This window comes from Pseudorca crassidens, chromosome 12 (assembly GCF_039906515.1).
Source record: "Pseudorca crassidens isolate mPseCra1 chromosome 12, mPseCra1.hap1, whole genome shotgun sequence".
Taxonomy (NCBI): Eukaryota; Metazoa; Chordata; class Mammalia; order Artiodactyla; family Delphinidae; genus Pseudorca; species Pseudorca crassidens.
The window spans coordinates 44,697,944-44,719,072 of NC_090307.1; the positions used below are offsets into that span (position 1 = coordinate 44,697,944).

Sequence of the window (21,129 nt, forward strand, 5' to 3'; positions counted from 1 at the left end):
ACTAAGCCAGCCCACTGAAAGGCAGCGGATGTTTTCAAGTCCCCTTGGGCGGGCGAAGCAGGTGCTGTTTTGTCTTACATGCGCTGAACACTGAATACATATTGAAAAATATAAAGAACTGATATGTAACCCTTTCACCTGGCCATCATTCACCTCTGCCGGTGTAAAATAACGCTAAAAAAGAAAGATTAGCACATAAATGTCAGGATGTGCCTGAAGAAGCAGGAATCTTACAGCCACCTTTACATTCTGAGCTCTGTCTGCAGTAAGCAGGCCATACGCAATATCAGGGAAAACAGAGTGTTTGTCACGGAAGGCAGACTGTGGGGTTGTATCTCGGCAAGGCTATCTACAAGTGTGTAATGTTGCCAAACTATCTAATGTCCTGGTACGCGTATCTAAAAAACGGGAACTATTCCAACCTTTAAGCTTGGGAGAGAAATGAGTGATAAAAGCATGTGAAAACATCTGGTCCCAGTCGTCTCCCAGTAACCCTTGGCGTGTCCACAGCTGTTGTTAGCCTCATCCTCTGCGGTCTCCAGCAGTTTGTCCATACAATGAAGGTACTAAACCGACAGTCACCTTCCCCTGCGTGGGTACTCATCATTCATTACCTTTCTGCTTCTCGGTGCTTCGGCCTTTTCCATTCTGCCTAGCAGCCAAAGTCTAGACTGCTGGGGGTAACTACCAGCTGCGTTTCTGGAGAATTGTAGGGCTGGCGGGGGACACGGCAGGGGATGGTCCCCGCCTGCCTTTCCCAGCTTCGTTTGTCTGTGTAACTCTCAGGAGGTGGGCACCAAACAGGTCTTTTTTGTGTCCTGTAGTAGCAACTCCAGTGCTAACAGGGTCGGGGTAGACGGGAGAGTGCCCGACATGAAGACTGAGAAAGATTCCTGAGCTCGCTGCGTTCCTCCAGGGCGCCCTTCGGGCAGGCCCTGGGTAGCGAAGGAGTGCGGGCGCGCGGTGGCGCCCGGGCGAGGTTGCAGGGCCCCCGAACGGTCGGATGGGGGAGCGAGAGCTAAAGCTTGCAGAGCGCGCCGAGCCGCCTGAGCCGCGGCCAGACCCGGGAGCCAACTGCGAACGGAGCCAGCCCGGCTACAGCGGGAGGAGGCCGAGAGGGAGGCGGGGCGGAGCGGGGCGGGGCGGGTGGTGCAGGGGAGGCGGGGGCGGAGGCGGGGGCGGAGGCGGGGGCGGTGTCTCCCCGAGCTGCGCAGGCGTCGCTCGCACCTTGTTGATTAGTCAGTGCTGGGAACGCTGCTATGGCGTTTCTCAGACCCGCGGCTCCTCCTCACACGCTCCAGGCGGAGGGAAGGAGGGGTAAAAGAAGGAGGAGGCGAGCGGGCGGCCGCCGCAGCTGCAGACCCGGGGCCAGAGGAGGAGGCGGAGCGGGAGCCGCCGCATACACCCCGGCCGCCGCCGCCCGCCGCCGCCGCCGGCTTGCTGCGAGTCCTCTCCAGGCTTGAGGGCACGCGGGGCGCCCGGCCATGTACCGCAGCGGCAGCTGAGCCGGCCGCGGGCCCCCTCCCTCCCCGCCGCCGCGCCCCCGGGCTGCCCGCGGCCAGAGTGACCGGCGCCTTCCGCGCGCCCCAGACCGCAAGTGCGAGCAGCGGCGGCCGCCGAGGCGCGGGTGGTGCAGGCGGCGGCGGCGGCGGGAGCGCGGGGCCGAAGGAGGCGGGGAAGATGGACCCGGCGCCCTCGCTGGGCTGCAGCCTCAAGGATGTGAAGTGGAGCTCCGTGGCCGTTCCGCTGGACCTGCTGGTCAGCACTTACCGACTGCCCCAGATCGCGCGGCTGGACAGCGGTGAGTCCCCGCCCGCGGACCGCAGCCTCGGCGCGTCTCTGCACGCGTGTGCCCGGGAGGGTGGGACCCTGTGGGGAGTGGGCTGCCCGTCCCCCAGCGTTGGACTTGGCTCGAGCGGCTGCCGCAGCCCTGGCGCGTCGCTCTCAACTCCCCCCAGCAGCAGCTAGAGGTGTGAAAATCAGAGCCCTAGTAGTATAATTTAAAAGGACGCAAAAAAAAAAAAAAAATTCAACATAAGGGAAGCCTCTGCAGATAGTAATCTTGGAGGCGAGCTGTCTCTCTTCACCCGCCTGCAAGAATTACTCAACCTGGGAAACCCTGTATGAGTTATCTTAGGCAACTTTCTTACAAAATAATTGTGCTTTGGGTGGCACCTTTATTTTGGATACTCTCCTCCCCCTCCGCCACAAGAAGGAACAGATTTTAGGGGAAAGGCTCCTGGGTGACCAATGGAAGGGATCACATTTCTCGGAGACGTTTTATTACAGCTTGTCTGTTTTGTTTACCTGAAGAGAAAGTAATTTAGGGCTGTGTGTAGAAAATGTTTTTAGCAGAGGTGATGGTATGCTTAAGGTTAATTATTAGCTTAGCGCCTTTCTAGCCTGGAAAATAATTGAAAATACACCAACACCTGTATTGACTTGGAACGTGAGCTCGGAACTAAGAAATGCTTGTGTTTCCTGAAATTGACAACCAGAAACCAACCAAACGTCTCCCAGCTGTTTGTTCTGCAGGTTGACATCTGCAATCGAGTAGATGGATGTGCATACTGTCAAGCAATAGATACCTTTCAGTTTGAGAGTTCTGACGTGTAAGGTGGCAGTTTAGGTGTGTTTTGTCCTTTGTGTTTTGGTAATAACTTCAGTTGATGTTGGCTTCGTGCGATTTCAGACTGTTTGCAGAAACAGGCTTGCTTCTGCTATGGGGCTGCCAGAAGCACCTGGGTGCAGGCTGGCGGGCAAGCAGATAGAGCTGTGGTCACACAGGCCAAGTCAGAACAGCACTGAGCAGAAAGATGTCATTTCAAGTCACAAGGACTTGGGTTACTCCTTTTCTGGAGTACAGGAGTGAGTAACATGAGACGTATAAACGTCCAAAGGCATTTTTGTTCCCGTTCTTTTCTGTGGGGTTAGATCAGACATTTGAAGTACTGATGTGAAAAATAAAGGCAGGAAAGTTCATGAACGCTGAAAAACAGTCTTGGCATGCGTGTTAGCCTTGTTTGATTGGTGGTGGTAGTGGTGGGCTTTGGGAATAAACTAAGAGTTTTAAAAGTAGTAATGAAATGCACGTGAGTTCAGGGAGGGTCAGGTGGTGTGTTGAGGCATTTCTGCTTAGAGTGGGCGTGCTTTAAATATGCGTCTATAGATCAGAATCAAAGACAGAGAGAGAGAAAGAGAGAGAGAGAGAGTGTGTGTGTGTGTGTGTGTGTGTGTGTGTGCTGACAGTGTTTCATTTAGTCTTACACCGTGCAAAATTGTGCATATTGGAAGGTTATGTGAGTCCTCACCTTTTCCTACCGTCTCTCATCTCTGCACACTCCCCCAAAACTTACTAGCTAGGTAGTGAACATTGGTGTGTGTGGTGTAAAAGTCACCCAAAAGTTTCATTAAACTGAAAGTTGAAAGAGGCTGAATACCAGTTGCAGACATGTTAGCTTTATTATCCACTTTCCTCTCTCCGCCATTCATAAAAAGGGTCTGAATCAACAGTGTACTCATCCCACACTTCTTTTTAAAATTAGGACGTGGGTAGCGAGTCTTAACAGCGTGTCCTTTCAAGCTGTGGATTTTGATCACTATGTGTAATTCCAATTCTTTATTGTAAATTTTCTCTTATTCCCGCTTGAGAATCACAGTGACATACACAAATTTGGAATCATAGCCCAATACTGCTTTATACCTTGTTTCTTTCACTTAATCCCATTGTTAATTTTTTTTAAGCTGCATGATGTTCCATGGGATGATGGCTCTATATCTAGTCCCCTGCAGCGGACATCAAGCGGCTTCATTTTTTACTATTATTAAGTTGTGATGTAATGAATACTCTTGTACATAAATCTGTTTGTTTGGGTTAGTATGTATTCCTTCCCTGCTGAGTAAGCATGTAGATCCGTTTTAAGTCCTTGATACACATTGTCAAATTGCTTTAGAGGTTGTACTCATTTATACACAAATGAGAATTTTGGGAGTACCAGTGTCCCTACAGCCTTAAAATAATAAGTATTTTACAAACAACCAAAAAAAAAACTCTGCTAATTTGAAGGGGGAAGTGTTAGATTACCAATTAAATTTGGATAGACTTTAAAAGAACTGATGATAGAGTCCATGCTTATGTTTTAAAATGTTTCACAGCAATGCTTAGAACATGTTAAGGATATGCCACCATGCTATGTGTGAAATTTGTGCAGTCGTCGTCCTGTGTATGTCCTTTTCCCGGTTTTAGTACTGCAGGTACATTTTATACACGCACACCCTATACTTAGACATGAAAGGTAGTCATTTTCCAAATCACTTGTTTTCAAAGAGGTTAAAGAAATGGAAAAACATGACAGTAGTTGACATTATGTCAAGAGAAAACTGTTGGCTATTTTAAACAATCATTAAAACCATTAAACATCTGATTTCATAACTGTTGATTATTGAAGGCCTACTATGTGCTGGTACATTTCTAAGTGCTTGATGTATTTCTCATCCTTAGCACCCCATTTTAAGGACTTTGCGAGCCTTGAGATTTAGAGAAATTGAGCGACATACCTAGTAAATGGTGGACTGTGGTTTTCAGCTGACTTTCCGATTCTAAAGACACCTTTTATCTCAAACTGTACTACCTCCTTCTACTAAATGGGAGTAGATTTAGAGTAGGTCTAACGTCTGCTCTAAATAGCCCCACTGTCTCTCTGAGAGCTTGAGGACAGGAAAGTCAATATTTTTAAAACAGTGTAGACAGCGAATTAAGCGCTGGCCTCATCCATCATATCTAGACGATTTTCTGCTTCCTAAAGGAGTGGCTGAAAAGAGGTAAGGGGCAGAGGAGAAGAATCTGAGAAAGAAGGGAAAAAGCGGAGTCTGAGGGCTTAGGGTATGTAGATGTGTCTGTCGACATTACTCCTTAGGACATTTGCCATGTTTAACATACTAACTATACAATAAGTAAGAGCTTTCCAGTTCTTTGCCTCATGCATGTCAGTAATGAAATGCCAGTCAGACGCATTCAGTATTCCATCCCCAGTGGCGAAATTTGTCATCGTATAAGATAAATACAAAATTAGTGAGCCTTTATGGTATGGTCTCATGAGTCTTTCTGGAGACTAAAAGAAAAGTACTCCAGCGGTCCTCCTTAGGAGTGAGATACATCTCTTCAGCCAGTGTCTAATCCCCGTCAGCAATGCAGTTAAGATCAGATATCTAACTTCATCAATTTTAGAAACTTGGCTGCAGAACCAGGTTCAACAAATGTGTTTATGACTAAGAAGAGGGTGGAGAGAATGCTAATCCTCACCCCATCATCAGCCCATCCTCGCTCAAAGCTAGGTAGGTGGGGAAATTGTTCTTTCTCTGTCTCTTCAATATTTTGTCTTGGAAGGGTTTTCTGAAGGGTTGTTCTACAGCAGTGTTCTTACAGCTTTTTTGCTCTCGTAGTGCCTAAAAATTCTGTAAAACCCTGTACCCTAAGCATGTTTTTAAGTTCATTGCTAAAACTTTTCATCCTAAGTTTAAATAGTTGCAAAGGATGTCATTTTTCAGCATATTGTAAATGTTGACTTTTTAAATTGTTACATCATTTAAAAAACTCTGTAGTGGGATCTATATTTAATTCCCAGTATCGTTCATTTTTAAAAATGCAGGAGTAAGTTCTTAACAGTAAAAGTCTTACATCTTTCCTTTTTCTCCTTAAATTCATATTTCCATTTCCCTTCCCCTACAGACTTCTATCCCAATGTAATATATAGTGTTTTTGTTTGTTCGTTTGTTTTGGTAGAAGGAAGGATTTATTACTTGCAGTAAATAAGGAGAACACTGGAGATCTTTCCCAAAGCAGTGTCTCCCAATGTAATATAGTTTTATGCATGAAAGTGTCTTATTGATCACTCTGTCTTATGTAGCAAAAAAGAATATAAATTGAAATGTAGTATTTTGTATTTCTTTTGGCCACAAGGCTCTTTTTATTTAAATATTTCAGGTTGTTTAAAACAAACAAGTGGAAATTACCTGTCTTAGAGAAGGAGTTCCCCAAATGCTGGAGACCTGATCCTCAACAGGCATCACCTTTTTAATTTGTTCCTTTGTTAGTTGCCCTGAGCCCTGTGTTCTTTACACCCTGGGGTAATGAAGATTAGAAAGATCTGGTGAAGGCGCTGTAGGCGCATTGCTTTTGTAAAGTGGGAGAAGGAGCTTTGCGAAGGGGAGATGACGGAGGACAGCTTCCCTTCATCAGGAGATGGATGTCCCTCCATCCCAGTCTTGGTTTCAGGCAGATCAGTTTTCAGACAAGAGAATATTTGGAAGTTGGGGATTTAGAAATTGACTCACGTATAGCTATGATGGTGAATGCCTTGGGAAGTGTTGGCTTTGCTTCAGACACATATCCCAGTTCAAAGAATGCTGGTCTAGAGCAGTGAAAGGTGAGCTTATGGTCCTGTCTGCTGAAAGAAGGAGGAAGACCAAGGCTGCGTGAATTGCCAGGGAGAGAGAAATAAAGATGGTGGGCATTGGAGGCAGCTGCGTATAAATTAGCAGCAGTCTGGCCCTCCTAGCTTTGTGGAGAAATCAGAGTTGACTCTAAGCCCCAGGTGTGTTGGGACTGTGGGAGCTTTGGTATTTGCTTTCTGCTGAGCTGCTTCTCTAACTTTACCATGTAAGTGCCTGGAGGGCTGATGGTGCAGAAACAGGGTGGACACTCAGATGGCAGTGAGGGTCCACGTGGCTGTTTGCAAATGTCAAAGGTGTTTATAGATTCAAGTTTTATCTTTGAAATTAATGTAAATTCCCAAAATCTGCTCCATGACTGGTGTTACTTTAATATATATTAAAAAATTTTTTCTAAAGTAACTTAATCTAAGTCTTTTTCTGGGAAGATGTGCTGTGCTTATCTTTGGTTTCATTTGCCCTGGCATTCTAAGTTGTAAGAGGTTACGTGTGCCCCAGGTGAGACAGTTGCTTAAAGGATACTGGATTTGGAGCCTAGAAACCTCCGTTCAGTTACATGCATTGCCATTTCTTAGCCATGTGATCTTGGGCAGTCTCTTAATCCCTTTGATTGATATTAAAGTTTTCTCATGCAGAAAAAAAAATGTACGTTATACTTGCCCATGAATCTCATAGTTATTCATTAATCTGTTTATTCAATAAGCTAATATTTATTAAGGCTCTACTATGTGTCAAACCCTGTTATAGGTATTGGGACAGTAGCACGGAACAAAACAGAAAAAAACCTCTGTCCTCATGCAGCCTACAATCTTATGTATCTACTTACTATGATAGTTAAAGGCAATAATATATGTGAATACATGTGTATTTTATTATGTTTTTTAGTTAATTTATTGTTTTTTGGCCGTACCACGTGGCTTGCAGGATCTTAGTTCCCCCACCGGGGATCCAGCCTGTGCCCCCTGTGGTGGAAGCTTGGAGTCTTAACCACTGGACTGCCGGGGAATTCCCAATACATATGTGTTTTAAAACAATGTATATGTAAGATTGACATAGTGCATGCTCAGAGCAGTTGATGGGGAGGCTTCAGAAGCCTCCCCTTCTGTTGCCTATCATTTAGGCAACAGAAGTCCAGTGAATAATAAACAGATTTTGCTATCCTTACAGATAAAGAAGCTGAGGGAAACGTTCTGTGTGACTTTAGTCCATTTCCTTCTGAGTATTCCAGGTTATTGACTTAGTAATACACAGGTTATAAAAAGGTGGTGTAAGGTCTTTATCAGAGAGAAAGTCTTGTAAACTAACTCAACCAAGATTGGGTTTGGGAGAGACAGGAAGTTAGTTTTGTTTTGTTTTGTTTTGTTTTGCGGTACGCGGGCTTCTCTCCGTTGTGGCCTCTCCCGTTGCAGAGCACAGGCTCCGGACGCGCAGGCTCAGCGGCCATGGGTCACGGGCCCAGCGGCTTCACGGCATGTAGGATCTTCCCGGACCGGGGCACGAACCCATGTCCCCTAGCATCGGCAGGCGGACTCTCAATCACTGTGCCACCAGGGAAGCCCAAGAAGTTAGTTTTAACTTTAGGTTTTAACTTAATCCAGAACCACATGTGAGCCTGACCTAGTGATACTGAGACACTGGAATCTTTTTTTAGTGCATACTCATCGATTCTTTTATCGAATTGATGATGATTTTCGGAGCACCTACAGTTGGAGAACTATTAGCAGGAAAGAAGTGCCTAGTATGATGTTATACACAAGGTGTGTTATGAAGAAAGTCTCTTGAATATTCTTTTATATACCATATACTTTTACTTTCCTCTCGTCATGTATTCTAGTTGGCCATGCCTAAAAATTATGAAAAAAGAGTAGGAGAGGACCTTGTGGAGGACAGTGGATGGAGGTAAACATTTAGACCCACAAGACGAGATTTGGACATGGCTCCTTGAATGCTCTTGCTTTTCAAGTAAGATGGCTGTTTTGAAAGTCTTAAATGAGTATCCACATGACCAGTAAAACAAATCTTAAGATGCTCAGTTCATCTGTAAAAGGAAAACTGGTTTGACCATTGTGATCAACTGCATCATAGTTTAAAGAGAGTATTTTAGTCTCTTTACCTCATTTGGCTGCCTTGTTGAAATAGCAAGTTCTAGTAGACCAGCTTGTAAACTCGTTTATTTTTGTTTGAGATTCTTGAGGTATCTGTCTTTTCACTTAGTAAGCTGCAGTTCTAGGAAGAATCATAAACTCCCTCTCGTCTTCAGCAGGGCTATCAATCTTAAGAAGACCAGCTATTATATGCAACTTGAAAAATAGCTTTTATTCCTGGTTTATGTATCATTTTGTCATACTTGACAAAATATACCTGCTAAAATATTTTTTAAATCTCATGGGATTAACTCCTCTTTTAGATGACATTTCCACATGAAGATGCTCCCCCCACATCTCAGCCTCCACCCCTTTTCCCAGTTTCACAAGATTGTTCACTCGAATTTCAGGTTAAAGGTATTTAGGGTAATTTTTACTGTTTCTTAGCTTCTAAGCACAATGCCTGGTACATAGGAGGCATTCAGTAAGAATGTAATAAATTAATAAGCAAATTTCAGTATTAAAATTTTTAAGGTCCAAAATATCGGTATTACTAAAGCTGTCTATGACCTCTGCTAGTCTGACATAGAACTTCACGCTTGTTCCACTTGAGATAAGGTGGTAGGTCCTAAAATTAGCAGTAGGGAAAAGAGAGACTGGTAGAGCATCATGATGAAATCATGATTCTTAGGGTCATTAATTATCAATGTTGTAAATAAGTTATTTCTAGAAATTACAACTCAGTTTTTCAGATTTTTTTGCTTTCTTACTAGTTCTTTCATTCTGAAATTAAGATGCCTTCTTTACATATTACATGTAGCTATGTCATTGAATTTTTAATCTTATATCACCTAGAATACCATAAATCTTTGGGACTAGTCAACTCTTAAAACAATAAAGAAAAACCTGATTGGAGAGTCAGCTAGCCATTTAACTATCCATTGTCTCATCTTCTCAGGGCACCAGGGATTTTACTTCTAAGCAAAACAAGCCACTTGATTTAAGCAGTGTTACAAAACTACAACTGCTAATTTGATACAGTTGTCATCTTCCTAGAATAGCCCCAAGATTGACTTGAAACCGTAGTGTCTTAATCCCAGACAATGAGTTTCCTTTTCTGCCATTGCAGGAGTATTACATAGTGGTCAAATAAAAAGGAAAAACCAATATTCCTGAGCTATTTTCTAGTTCTGGGGATGAATTACTTTATATATACTTACAGGCAAGTCGTTTTAATTGATTCTGCTACTTCTTAAACCTACTTTGAAGTATTTAAATACCACTTGGGCTTTGATGACTTGAATGGTTGTTTAATAAATATCAAGTTACTGAATTCAAAATGCAATGTGAAGTCTTATAGTTATGAAGCTAGTTGTTATTCAGGCTAATATTTAACGTGTACAGTAAGTTACTACGATTAGCCCTGGTTATAGCTTAGAGAGGAATGTAATTGTGAGCAGTGCTTATGTTTGTATCCTTGTGAAGATTTAAAATAGGTTATATTCTGTTGTTTTTTTCCACTCAGTAGAGAAAAATTTCCTTGGTCAGATGTTTTTTCAAGGTGACAGTTTTCTCAATACCAGACTTTAAGATGTTAGAAATGAAAATTTGTTCTTGATAATTAGTTCACATTGACAGTATTTTCCTCCTAGCAGGGAACCAGATTCAAATATCCAAAAGTAACTGGAAAAGGGTAAATATTTACTTTTCTATTTTTAAACATATCTTGTTACCTTGTAGGTAATTAGGAAGCACTGGTTATAAGAGATTTTTGTCATCCATTCAAAAAAACGGTAATGAAATGCCAGAGGAAGCTCACTTGAATAACTCCGGGCCATCCATCTATGCAGATGCTATACTCCGTGATTGATATTCACTTTGAATTGCCACTCTCTTCCTTTAGCAGCAATGGGCAAGTAGGGAATGGCTGGAATCAAGGACCTAACATCTATTCCATTGTCATTCCTCGTCCCCAGTAGCTTGTGCTATGAAATCTTCAATTTGTTTCAGGTTAACATTTAATGTAATGCAGAATCCATTTTTACCTTGGACCACAGACCCACAAAATCAGTCAAGCACCAGACCCAAGTTAAAAACAATTCAATTAGTTATGCCTAAAGAGGGCGAGAGCTCTAGAAGGTTCAGATTACTTATTTAAAAAAGAACATAAAGCTTCATTAAGATATTCTGCTGTTATTTTTTCCTGTTTATTTTGGTCCAGTCTTTGGTCTGTTAAGAGGAAGGGAGCCACTGAGAGTAGACAGGATCAAGAGAAAAATTTTCACAAGCTCAGCATGACCAGGTATATCAGTTTAGGTTAATTTCAACTGTATGTAACAGGGACCAAAAAAAAAAAAAGGTGGAGATTTCTTTTTCATATAACTAAAGTCTAAAGGAACACGGTGCAGGATGATAGGGCAGATCCACAGAGTCAAGGACCCAGGCTTCTCATGTCTTTCTGCTCTGTCATCCTCAGAGGTAGTTTTTTGTTTGTTTGTTTGTTTGTTTTTTGCGGTACAGGGGCCTCTCACTGCCGCGGCCTCTCCCGCTGCAGAGCACAGGCTCCAGACGCGCAGGCCCAGCGGCCATGGCTCATGGGCCCAGCCGCTCCACGGCACGCGGGATCCTCCCGGACTGGGGCGCGAACCTGCGCCCCCTGCATCAGCAGGTGGACTCCCAACCACTGCACCACCAGGGAAGCCCCTCAGAGGTAGTTTTGACTTTATGGTTCTCAGTGGCTGCTAGAGCTCCAGCGATCGTGTCTGCATCCCAGACAGGAGGAAGGGAAAAAGGGTATGTTTTACTGCACCGTACTTACATCTCATTGGTCAGGACTTACACACTCCTATATGGGCAGGAAGGCAAAGAACTGGAGTCTTAACTGGGCACAGTGCCCAGGGTTTTTTACTGCAGGAGAGGGAAGCAATGAATATTGGGAGCCGCCTAGCAGCTTTTGCCATTCAGTTTTTTGCTTTGATGCCTTTTCTTTACTTTTTTTCTCCTATTCAAAACTTACTAAAATAGTCATGCCTTGTAAATAACTAGTAAGAACCTCCTGTATAGCACACAGGGAACTCTACTCAGTACTCTGTAATGACCTATATGGGAATAGAATCTAAAAAAGAGTGGATATATGTATATGTATAACTGATTGACTTCGCTGTACAGCTGAAACTAACACAACATTGTAAATCAGCTGTACTCCAATAAAAATTAATTTTAAAATAAATAAATAAAGTTACTGTGCATCTTAAGAAAACAACAAAAGTCATGCTTTGGGCCCTAATTCCTTGACATCTCCTTGTTCAGGTTCTTCCTTAGCTAAGAGAGTAGGAACTTCTTGCCCCAACTTACTTTTCTCTCTTCATCCTTGAGCTAAAACCTTAAAGCGGTTCTATTTAAGAGGCCCCTTATTAGAGGTGGAAGTACTTTATCAGTAAGCCATGAAAAGTTGTATACTCTAAGAAATTGTTGTTAGAAGGCACTCTCACATTCTTTTTTGGTTTGTCTGCTTGTCAGGTTTTGTCCCAGACCTGATGTACACAATGGGGATAGTTGTCCAATTTTTTTTTTTTGGCTGCATTGGGTGTTCGTTGCTGCGCGCGGGCTTTCTCAAGTTGCGGCGAGCGGGGGCTACTCTTCGTTGCAGTGCGCGGGCTTCTCACTGCCGTGGCTTCTTGTTGCAGAGCATGGGCTCTAGGCATGCGGGCTTCAGAGTTGTGGCTCGCAGGCTTCAGTAGCTGTGGCTTGCGGGCTCCAGAGCACAGGCTCAGTAGTTATGGTGCACGGGCTTAGTTGCTCCGCGGCATGTGGGATCTTCCTGGACCAGGGCTCGAGTCCTTGTCCCCTGCATTGGCAGGCAGATTCTTAACCACTACACTACCAGGGAAGCCGTGTCCAGTTTTTTAAAGGTGCTTTTTTTCCTGCTCTATTTCTTTTGCCAGAGAGGCTTGGCGGGTTTTTTTTTTTAAACATACTATTTCCCCCCCAGATATCATTGTTATAGACAGAAAATGACAGAAATGAATATCAGTGTTAATTCCAGAGTTTATATAATTTGTTATGTAACCTTTTTTTCTTTTTAAATTTTATTTATTTATTTTGGGCCACGTTGGGTCTTCGTTGCTGTGCGCAGGCTTTCTCTAGTTGCGGCAAGCGGGGGCTACTTTTCGTTGCAGTGCCGGCTCGCAGGCTCAGTAGTTGTGGCCCACGGGCTTAGTTGCTCCGTGGCATGTGGGATCTTCCTGGACCAGGGCTCGAACCCGTGTCCCCTGCATTGGCAGGTGGATTCTTAACCGCTGCGCCACCAGGAAAGTCCTGTAACCATTATTAACATTTTCCTATTATGCAGGCATGCCATGTAAATGGAGAATATATATAAAAGTGAGACCAAGCTATATGTAAAACTTTTAAAATTTTGCATTATATCATGAGCATTTTCTTTCATTATTAATATTCTTTGAAAGTAAAATTGTCATGACTGAATGTGATTCTTCTATTACCAGTTAACCATTATTTGACTATTTTCCACTTGTTAGACATTTAGTTGTTTTGAGTGTTATGTTTTTGAGGCTATCTTTATACTTATATTTGTCAGTTTTATACATCATTTCATTATTTGGGATTCCTGGAAGTGGGATTAAAAAAAATTTATTTTTTAGATTGTTGATGTGTATTGCTAGATTGTATCCGGGAAAGTTTGTACCATTAACAATGAATGAGTAATATCATTGTGCATCATTGAATATCATAGGTGTTTTTCAGTCTTTGCTAATTTAGATAATTTAAAAGTTGGCACTTTTTCTAATTTGTATTGCTTTGATGACTAGTAGAATAAATTCAATGATTTTATCATATTTGTGAATTTTATGAGTTATTTGTTTAATTTTTCGGTAGTTTTTTTAAAGCTTCTGTAATAAAAATGAAATCCTAGTGTCCTTTATTCCTGGTTTTTCTGCAGGATGTTTATAAGTAATCTCCAGGTTTCAGGTGGGCTTAAGCACTTTATAAACTTCTGTTCTATTTTTTCCAGTTAATGTTCATAAATAGGTATTACCTCTGTTTCTGAAATTGAATAAGTGTGGTTAATTTACTTTTCTTCATCGAGTTGGATATTGGATTTAAATGTTATGTTCAGTGTTGCATTGTGGCCAGTCAATAATCTCATGAAAATCTTGATAAAACCATGTTGTGTGTTCGTAGCTATAATTATACATACAGAATTTGAATTCATGTCATGGAGAGCTCCCACTGGTACGTCATTGTTGACAAATTCCTTTGCATTGCATAAAACTAAGCTGACAAACTAGGTTCATTACTATTCAGTTTTAAAGACTAAGAATGAATAGACAAGTTTATAAAAATATTTCATTATTTTTACATGTAATCTATAATGAACCCTGAAGTGCTGCATTTAGGGCAGGTAGAGTTTTCTATTGCATTTCCTATTCTCTCTCTTGTAAGCATTGGGTTTTGGCAAATTGAGAACCTGCTGAAGCTTAGAATCTGAGTGCTGATGTGAGAGAATAAATACTAGAGATTCACAGATAACTTCAAGACCAGGAGAGAAGCAAACATGATAGTTTGAATGTCGTTTCATTTCCTCTGTTGAATATCTGTGCAAATGTCGACTTTGATGTAGTAATGTTTAAGAAGAAGGGAACTGGAGGTAAGAGAAGGAAAACCCGGTTTAATTCTTTCTACGTATAGACAGTGATTGATGGGGGAATGAAATACTTATCCCACTGCCAACTTGGCACCTGAGGACTCTAAATAGTTGTCTTTATCAGAGGCTTGAGGTGACAGTTGCTGAAAGCACAGTACAAGATGACTTTAAGAGAATCTTTTAGCGCCAAAGAAGAAGCCTCAAATTAACTTCACAGGGGATCAGGTAGCTTGTGAATTGTACTTGCCCCTCCCCCCAGTCTTCTGTCTTTTTTCTTGACCCTGTTGGGAAGCTGTCAATCTGAGCAGGTTGTATACAGTTGAATACAGTAGCTATCTGAGGAGTTTCGTGCTAATGGACACTAGAGGGGGAGGGAAGAGGAGAAATGTATGAACTAAGTTATAAATATCATGTATAGTCTATTTAGTTTTTTAAATTGTCACAATGAAACAAAACTTCATTTCTCCCAATTATAAACATCATGTATTCACAATTAAAAATTTGAATGCATGGAAATATTTTAAAACTAAAGATAATCTGAGGTCCCACCATCCTAAGATAACTTGGTGACTGTCCTCTCTTGCATCCTCTATTCTCTTTCTCTCTTACACTCATAATTTTACAGAAACAAGGCATTTTATCTACCACTTTTGTGTTTTGTTTTTTTGCTTTCTCCCTTCACATCAACCCCCATTCCTCCAATCCAACCCTGCCTACCCACACAATCCACTTTAATAATCCAGGAGTATCTTTCATATTTCCTCTATACTCATATAATTCTGCACTGACGTTAGATTTACAGTCCTCCCTCAGTATCTGCAGGGGATTGGTTCCAAAACCCCCGCAGATACCAGAATCTGTGGATGCTCAAGTCCGCATAGTAAAAATGTCCGTAGTACAGTGGCCCTCTGTATCCATGGGTTCTGCGTCCGTGGATCCAACCAACCTTGATTCGAAGACAATACTGAAACAAAATTCTGTCATTGCTTTTTAAAAACAGGATTATATTATACATACTTGTGTATTATACATACTTCTTGGCTTCTTGTTTATGTCACTCATGGGAATCTTTCTAAATCATCTGGTGTAAAACAAATTCATTCTTTGTTAACAGCTGCATAATAGTCCATGGTACGGGTATACTCATTCTTCTGTTCATTTGTGTTCAACTTGTTCCTAGTTATTGGTCTCACTAAACCTCCATGTACATGATGTTGTTAATTTGTTCATTATTTCTATAAAAGTCTGGTTTCTCTCACATATCTTTTACTTCTCCCCCAAACATCTTTGATGGCACTGTCTTCCTGATTCTCTTAATCTCACATGCAAGGACCAGAATGAAATCTTTTTAGAAAAAATTATTTAGGGAAAGTGGGTCTTCTATCCCAGTATCAGAACCCAATTCACAGAAGTGGACCCGATTTAACAGCGGTTGCCCAAATGCTGTCCAAAAAGTCGGTAACAATTCTCATTTCCATCCTTGATGGAAACCTGTGACAACCATTAGATGTTATAAAGTTTAAAAGAAATATTTGCCAGACTAATGGACATAAAATGAAATCTGCTATGTTAATTTGCATTTGCCTGACCATTAGTGATTTTTGTGCCCTTTTAATGTCTGTTTATCATGTAGACTCGCTCTTCTGCAAATTGACATATTTTTTGCTGCTTTTTCTGTTGTCATTTTATTCTTGGCAATTTCTAGGTGCTGTTTATATTACTCTAGAGATTTTTTTCTTATTTACATTTACCTTATCTGTTGACTTTGCTTGTTATATGTATCCACTCAAGAGTTTAAAATTTTTACTTAGACAAGTGTCTTTTTTCTTTTTTTAGAAATTTCATAAATGTCTGAAATAAATGTCTGAAACATTTATATTAACATAATTCCACACAAATAACCCAATGAAAGTTTAGTATTAGTTGTTTTCTTTGCTTGTTTGTTTGTACTGCAGCTTCTTATTAGTCATCAATTTTATACACATCAGTGTATACATGTCAATCCCAATCGCCAAATTCAGCACACCACCATCCCCACCCCCCACAGTTTTCCCACCTGGTGTCCATACCTCTGTTCTCTACATCTGTGTCTCAACTTCTGCCCTGCAAACCGGCTCATCTGTACCATTTTCCTAGGTTCCACGTACATGCATTAATATATGATATCTGTTTTTCTCTTTCTGACTTACTTCACTCTATATGACTAGATCCGTCCACATCTCAACAAATGACTCAATTTCGTTCCTTTTTATGGCTGAGTAATATTCCATTGTATATATGTACCACAACTTCTTTATCCATTCGTCTGTCGATGGGCATTTAGGTTGCATCCATGACCTGGCTATGTAAATAGTGCTGCAATGAACTTTGGGGTGCATGTGTCTTTTTGAATTATGGTTTTCTCTGGGTATATGCCCAGTGATGGGATTGCTGGATCATATGGTAAATCTATTTTTAGTTTTTTAAGGAACCACCATACTGTTCTCCATAGTGGCTGTATCAATTTACATTCCCACCAACAGTGCAGGAGGGTTCTCTTTTCTCCACACCCTCTCCAGCATTTGTTGTTTGTAGATTTTCTGATGGTGCCCATTCTAACTGGTGTGAGGTGATACCTCATTGTAGTTTTGATTTGCATTTCTTTAATAATCAGTGATGTTGAGCAGCTTCTCATATGCTTCTTGGCCATCTGTATGTCTTCTTTGGAGAAATGTCTATTTAGGTCTTCTGCCCATTTTTGGATTGGGTTGTTTGTTTCTTTAATATTGAGCTGCATGAGGTGTTTATATATTTTGGAGATTAATCCTTTGTCCGTTGATTTGTTTGCAAATATTTTCTCCCATTCTGAGGGTTGTCTTTTCATCTGGTTTATGGTTTCCTTTGCTGTGCAAAAGCTTTTAAGTTTCATTATGTCCCATTTTTTATTTTTGTTTTTATTTCCATTACTCTAGGAGGTGGATCAAAAAAGATCTTGCTGTGATTTATGTCAAAGAGTGTTCTTCCTATATTTTCCTCTAAGAGTTTTATAGTGTCCGGTCTTACATTTACGTCTCGTATCCATTTTGAGTTTGTTTTTGTTTATGGTGTTAGGGAGTGTTCTAATTTCATTCTTTTACATGAAGCTGTCCAGTTATCCCAGCACCACTTACTGAAGAGACTGTCTTTTCTGCATTGTATATCTTTGCCTCCTTTGTCATAGATTAGTTGACCATAGGTGCGTGGGTTTATCTCTGGGCTTCCTATCTTGTTCCATTGATCTATATTTCTGTTTTTGTGCCAGTACCATACTGTCTTGATTACTGTAGCTTTGTAGTAGAGTCTGAAGTCTGGGAGCTTGATTCCTCCAGCTCCGTTTTCCTCTCTCAAGATTGCTTTGGCTATTCGGGGTCTTCTGTGTCTCCATACAAATTTTAAGATGATTTGTTCTAGTTCCGTAAAAAATGCCATTGGTAATTTGATAGGGATTGCATTGAATCTGTAGGTTGCTTTGGGTAGTATAGTCATTTTCACAATATTGATTCTTCCAATCCCAGAACATGGTATATCTCTCCATCTGTTTGTATCATCTTTAATTTCTTTCATCAGTGTCTTATAATTTTCTGCATACAGGTCTTTTGTCTCCCTAGGTAGGTTTATTCCTAGGTATTTTATTCTTTTTGTTGCAGTGGTAAATGGGAGTGTTTCCATATATTCTTTTTCAGATTTTTCATCATTAGTGTATAGAAATGCAAGTGAATTCTGTGCATTAATTTTGTATCCTGCAACTTTACCAAATTCATTGATTAGCTCTAGTAGTTTTCTGGTGGCATTTTTAGGATTCTCTATGTATAGTATCATGTCATCTGCAAACAGTGACCATATTACTTCTTCTTTTCCAATTTGTATTCCTTTTATTTCTTTTTCTTCTCTGACTGCCGTGGCTAGGACTTACAAAACTATGTTGAATGATAGTGGTGAGAATGGACATCCTTGTCTCGTGCCTGATCTTAGAGGAAATGCTTTCAGTTTTTCACCGTTGAGAATGATGTTTGCTGTGGGTTTGTCGTATATGGCCTTTATTATGTTGAGGGAGGTTACCTCTATACCCACTTTCTGGAGAGTTTTTATCATAAATGGGTGTTGAATTTTGTCAAAAACTTTTTCTGCATCTGTTGAGATGATCATGTGGTTTTTATTTTCAATTTGTTAATATGGTGTATCACATTAATTAATTTGCGTATATTGAAGAATCCTTGCATCCCTGGGATAAATGCCACTTGATCGTGGTGTATGATCCTTTTAATGTGTTGTTGGATTCTGTTTGCTAGTATTTTTTTTTTTAACATCTTCATTGGGGTATAATTGCTTTACAATGGTGTGTTAGTTTCTGCTTTATAACAAAGTGCATCAGTTATACATATACATATGTTCCCATATCTCTTCACTCTTGCGTCTCCCTCCCACCCTCCCTATCCCACCCCAGTTTGCTATATTTTGTTGAGGATTTATGCATCTATATTCATCAGTGATATTGGTCTGTAATTTTCTTTTTTTGTAGTATCTTTGTCTGGTTTTGGTATCAGGGTGATGGTGGCCTCATAGAATAAGTTTGGGAGTGTTCCTTCCTCTGCAATTTTTTGGAAGATTTTGAGAAGAATGGGTGTTAGCTCTTCTCTAAATGTTTGATAGAATTCACCTGTGAAGCCATCTGGTCCTGGACTTTTGTTTGTTGGAAGATGTTTAATCACAGCTTCAATTTCATTACTTGTGATTGCTCTGTTCATATTTTCTGTTTCTTCCTGGTTCAGTCTTGGAAGGTTCTACCTTTCTAAGAATTTGTCCGTTTCTTCCAGGTTGTCCATTTTATTGGCATAGATTTGCTTTTAGTACTCTCTTATGATGCTTTGTATTTCTGTGGTGTCCTTTGTAACTTCTCCTTTTTCATTTCTAATTTTATCGATTTGAGTCCTCTCCCTCTTTTTCTTGATGAGTCTGGCTAATGGTTTATCAATTTTGTTTATCTTCTCAAAGAACCAGCTTTTAGTTTCATTGATCTTTGCTACTGTTTTCTTTGTTTCTATTTCATTTATTTCTGCTCTGATCTTTATGATTTCTTTCCTTCTGCTAACTTTGGGTTTTGTTTGTTCTTCTTTCTCTAGTTCCTTTAGGTGTAAGGTTAGATTGTTTACTTGAGATTTTTCTTGTTTCCTGAGGTAGGCTTGTATAGCTATAAACTTCCCTCTTAGAACTGCTTTTGCTGCATCCCATAGGTTTTGGATTGTCGTGTTTTCATTGTCATTTGTTTCTAGGTATTTTTTGATTTGCTCTTTGATTTCTTCAGTGATCTCTTGGTTATTTAGTAATGTATTCTTTAGCCTCGATGTGTTTGTGTTTTTTACATTGTTTCCCTGTAATTCATTTCTAATCTCATAGTGTTGTGGTCAGAAAAGATGCTTGATATGATTTCAGTTTTCTTAAATTTACAGAGGCTCGATTTGTGACCCAAGATGTGATCTATCCTGGAGAATGTTCTGTGTGCACTTGAGAAGAAAGTGTAATTTGCTGTTTTTGGATGGAATGTCCTATAAATATCAATTAAATCTATCTGGTCTACTGTGTCATTTAAAGCTTCTGTTTCCTTATTTATTTTCATTTTGGATGATACGTCCATCGGTGTAAGTGAGGTATTAAAGTCCCCCCTATTATTGTGTTACTGTCAATTTCCTCTTTTAGCGCTGTTATACTTGCCTTATGTATTGAGGTGCTCATATGTTGGGTGCATATATATTGATAATTGTTATATCTTCTTCTTGGATTGATCCCTTGATCATTATGTAGTGTCCTTCCTTGTCTCTTGTAACATTCTTTATTTTAAAGTTTCTTTTATCTGATATGAGTATAGCTACTCCAGCTTTCTTTTGATTTCCATTTGCATGGAATATCTTTTTCCATCCCCTCACTTTCAGTCCGTACGTGTCCCTAGGTCTGAAGTGGATCTCTTGTAGACAGCATGTATATGGTCTTGTTTTTGTATCCATTCAGCAAGCCTGTGTCTTTTGGTTGGAGCATTTAATCCATTCATGTTTAAGGTAATTATCGATATGTATGTTCCTATGACTATTTTCTTAATTGTTTTGGGTTTGTTTTTGCAGGTCCTTTTTTCTTTTGTGTTTCTCAGTTAGAGAAGTTCCTTTAGCATTTGTTGTAGAGCTGGTTTAGTGGTGCTGAATTCTCTTAGCTTTTGCTTGTCTGTTAAGCTTTTGATTTCTCCCTCGAATCTGAATCTGAATGAGATCCTTTCCAGGTAGAGTAATCTTGGTTGTAGGTTCTTCCCTTTCATCACTTTAAGTGTATCATGCCACTCCCTTCTGGCTTGTAGAGTTTCTGCTGAGAAATCAGCTGTTAACCTTATGGGAGTTCCCTTGTATGTTATTTGTCATTTTTCCCTTGCTGCTTTCAATAATTTTTCTTTGTCTTTAAATTTTGCCAGTTTGATTACTGTGTGTCTCGGCGTGTTTCTCCTTGGGTTTATCCTGTCTGGGAGTCTCTGCGCTTCCTGGACTTAGGTGGCTATTTCCTTTCCCATGTTAAGGAAGTTTTTGACTGTAATCTCTTCAAATATTTTCTCTGGTCCTTTCTCTCTCTCTTCTCCTTCTGGGATCCCTATAATGTGAATGTTGTGTTTAATGTTGTTCCAGAGGTCTCTTAGGCTGTCTTCATTTCTTCTCATTCTTTTTTCTTTAGTCTGTTCAGCAGCAGTGACTTCCACCATTCAGTCTTCCAGGTCACTTATCCGTTCTTCTGCCTCGGTTATTATGCTATTGATTCCTTCTAGTGTAGTTTTCATTTCAGTCACTGCATTGTTCATCTCTGTTTGTTTGTTCTTTAATTCTTCTAGGTCTTTGTTAAACATTTCTTTCATCTTCTCGATCTTTGCCTCCATTCTTTTTC

The 21,129-nt window shown here is 40.6% G+C and overlaps 1 protein-coding gene across 2 annotated transcripts in view; it reads left to right on the forward strand.

Annotated features, from left to right (window-relative positions):
- The first annotated feature begins 1,234 nt into the window (after nucleotides 1–1,234).
- GAREM1 (GRB2 associated regulator of MAPK1 subtype 1) overlaps nucleotides 1,235–21,129 on the forward strand; it is a 209,117-nt gene continuing 189,222 nt past the window's right edge. For both annotated transcript variants that reach the window (XM_067699381.1, XM_067699382.1), the window contains exon 1: nucleotides 1,235–1,801. In XM_067699381.1, the coding sequence (XP_067555482.1) occupies nucleotides 1,681–1,801 (121 nt within the window). In that variant the 5' untranslated portion in view covers nucleotides 1,235–1,680. The remainder of the gene's footprint in view (nucleotides 1,802–21,129) is intronic.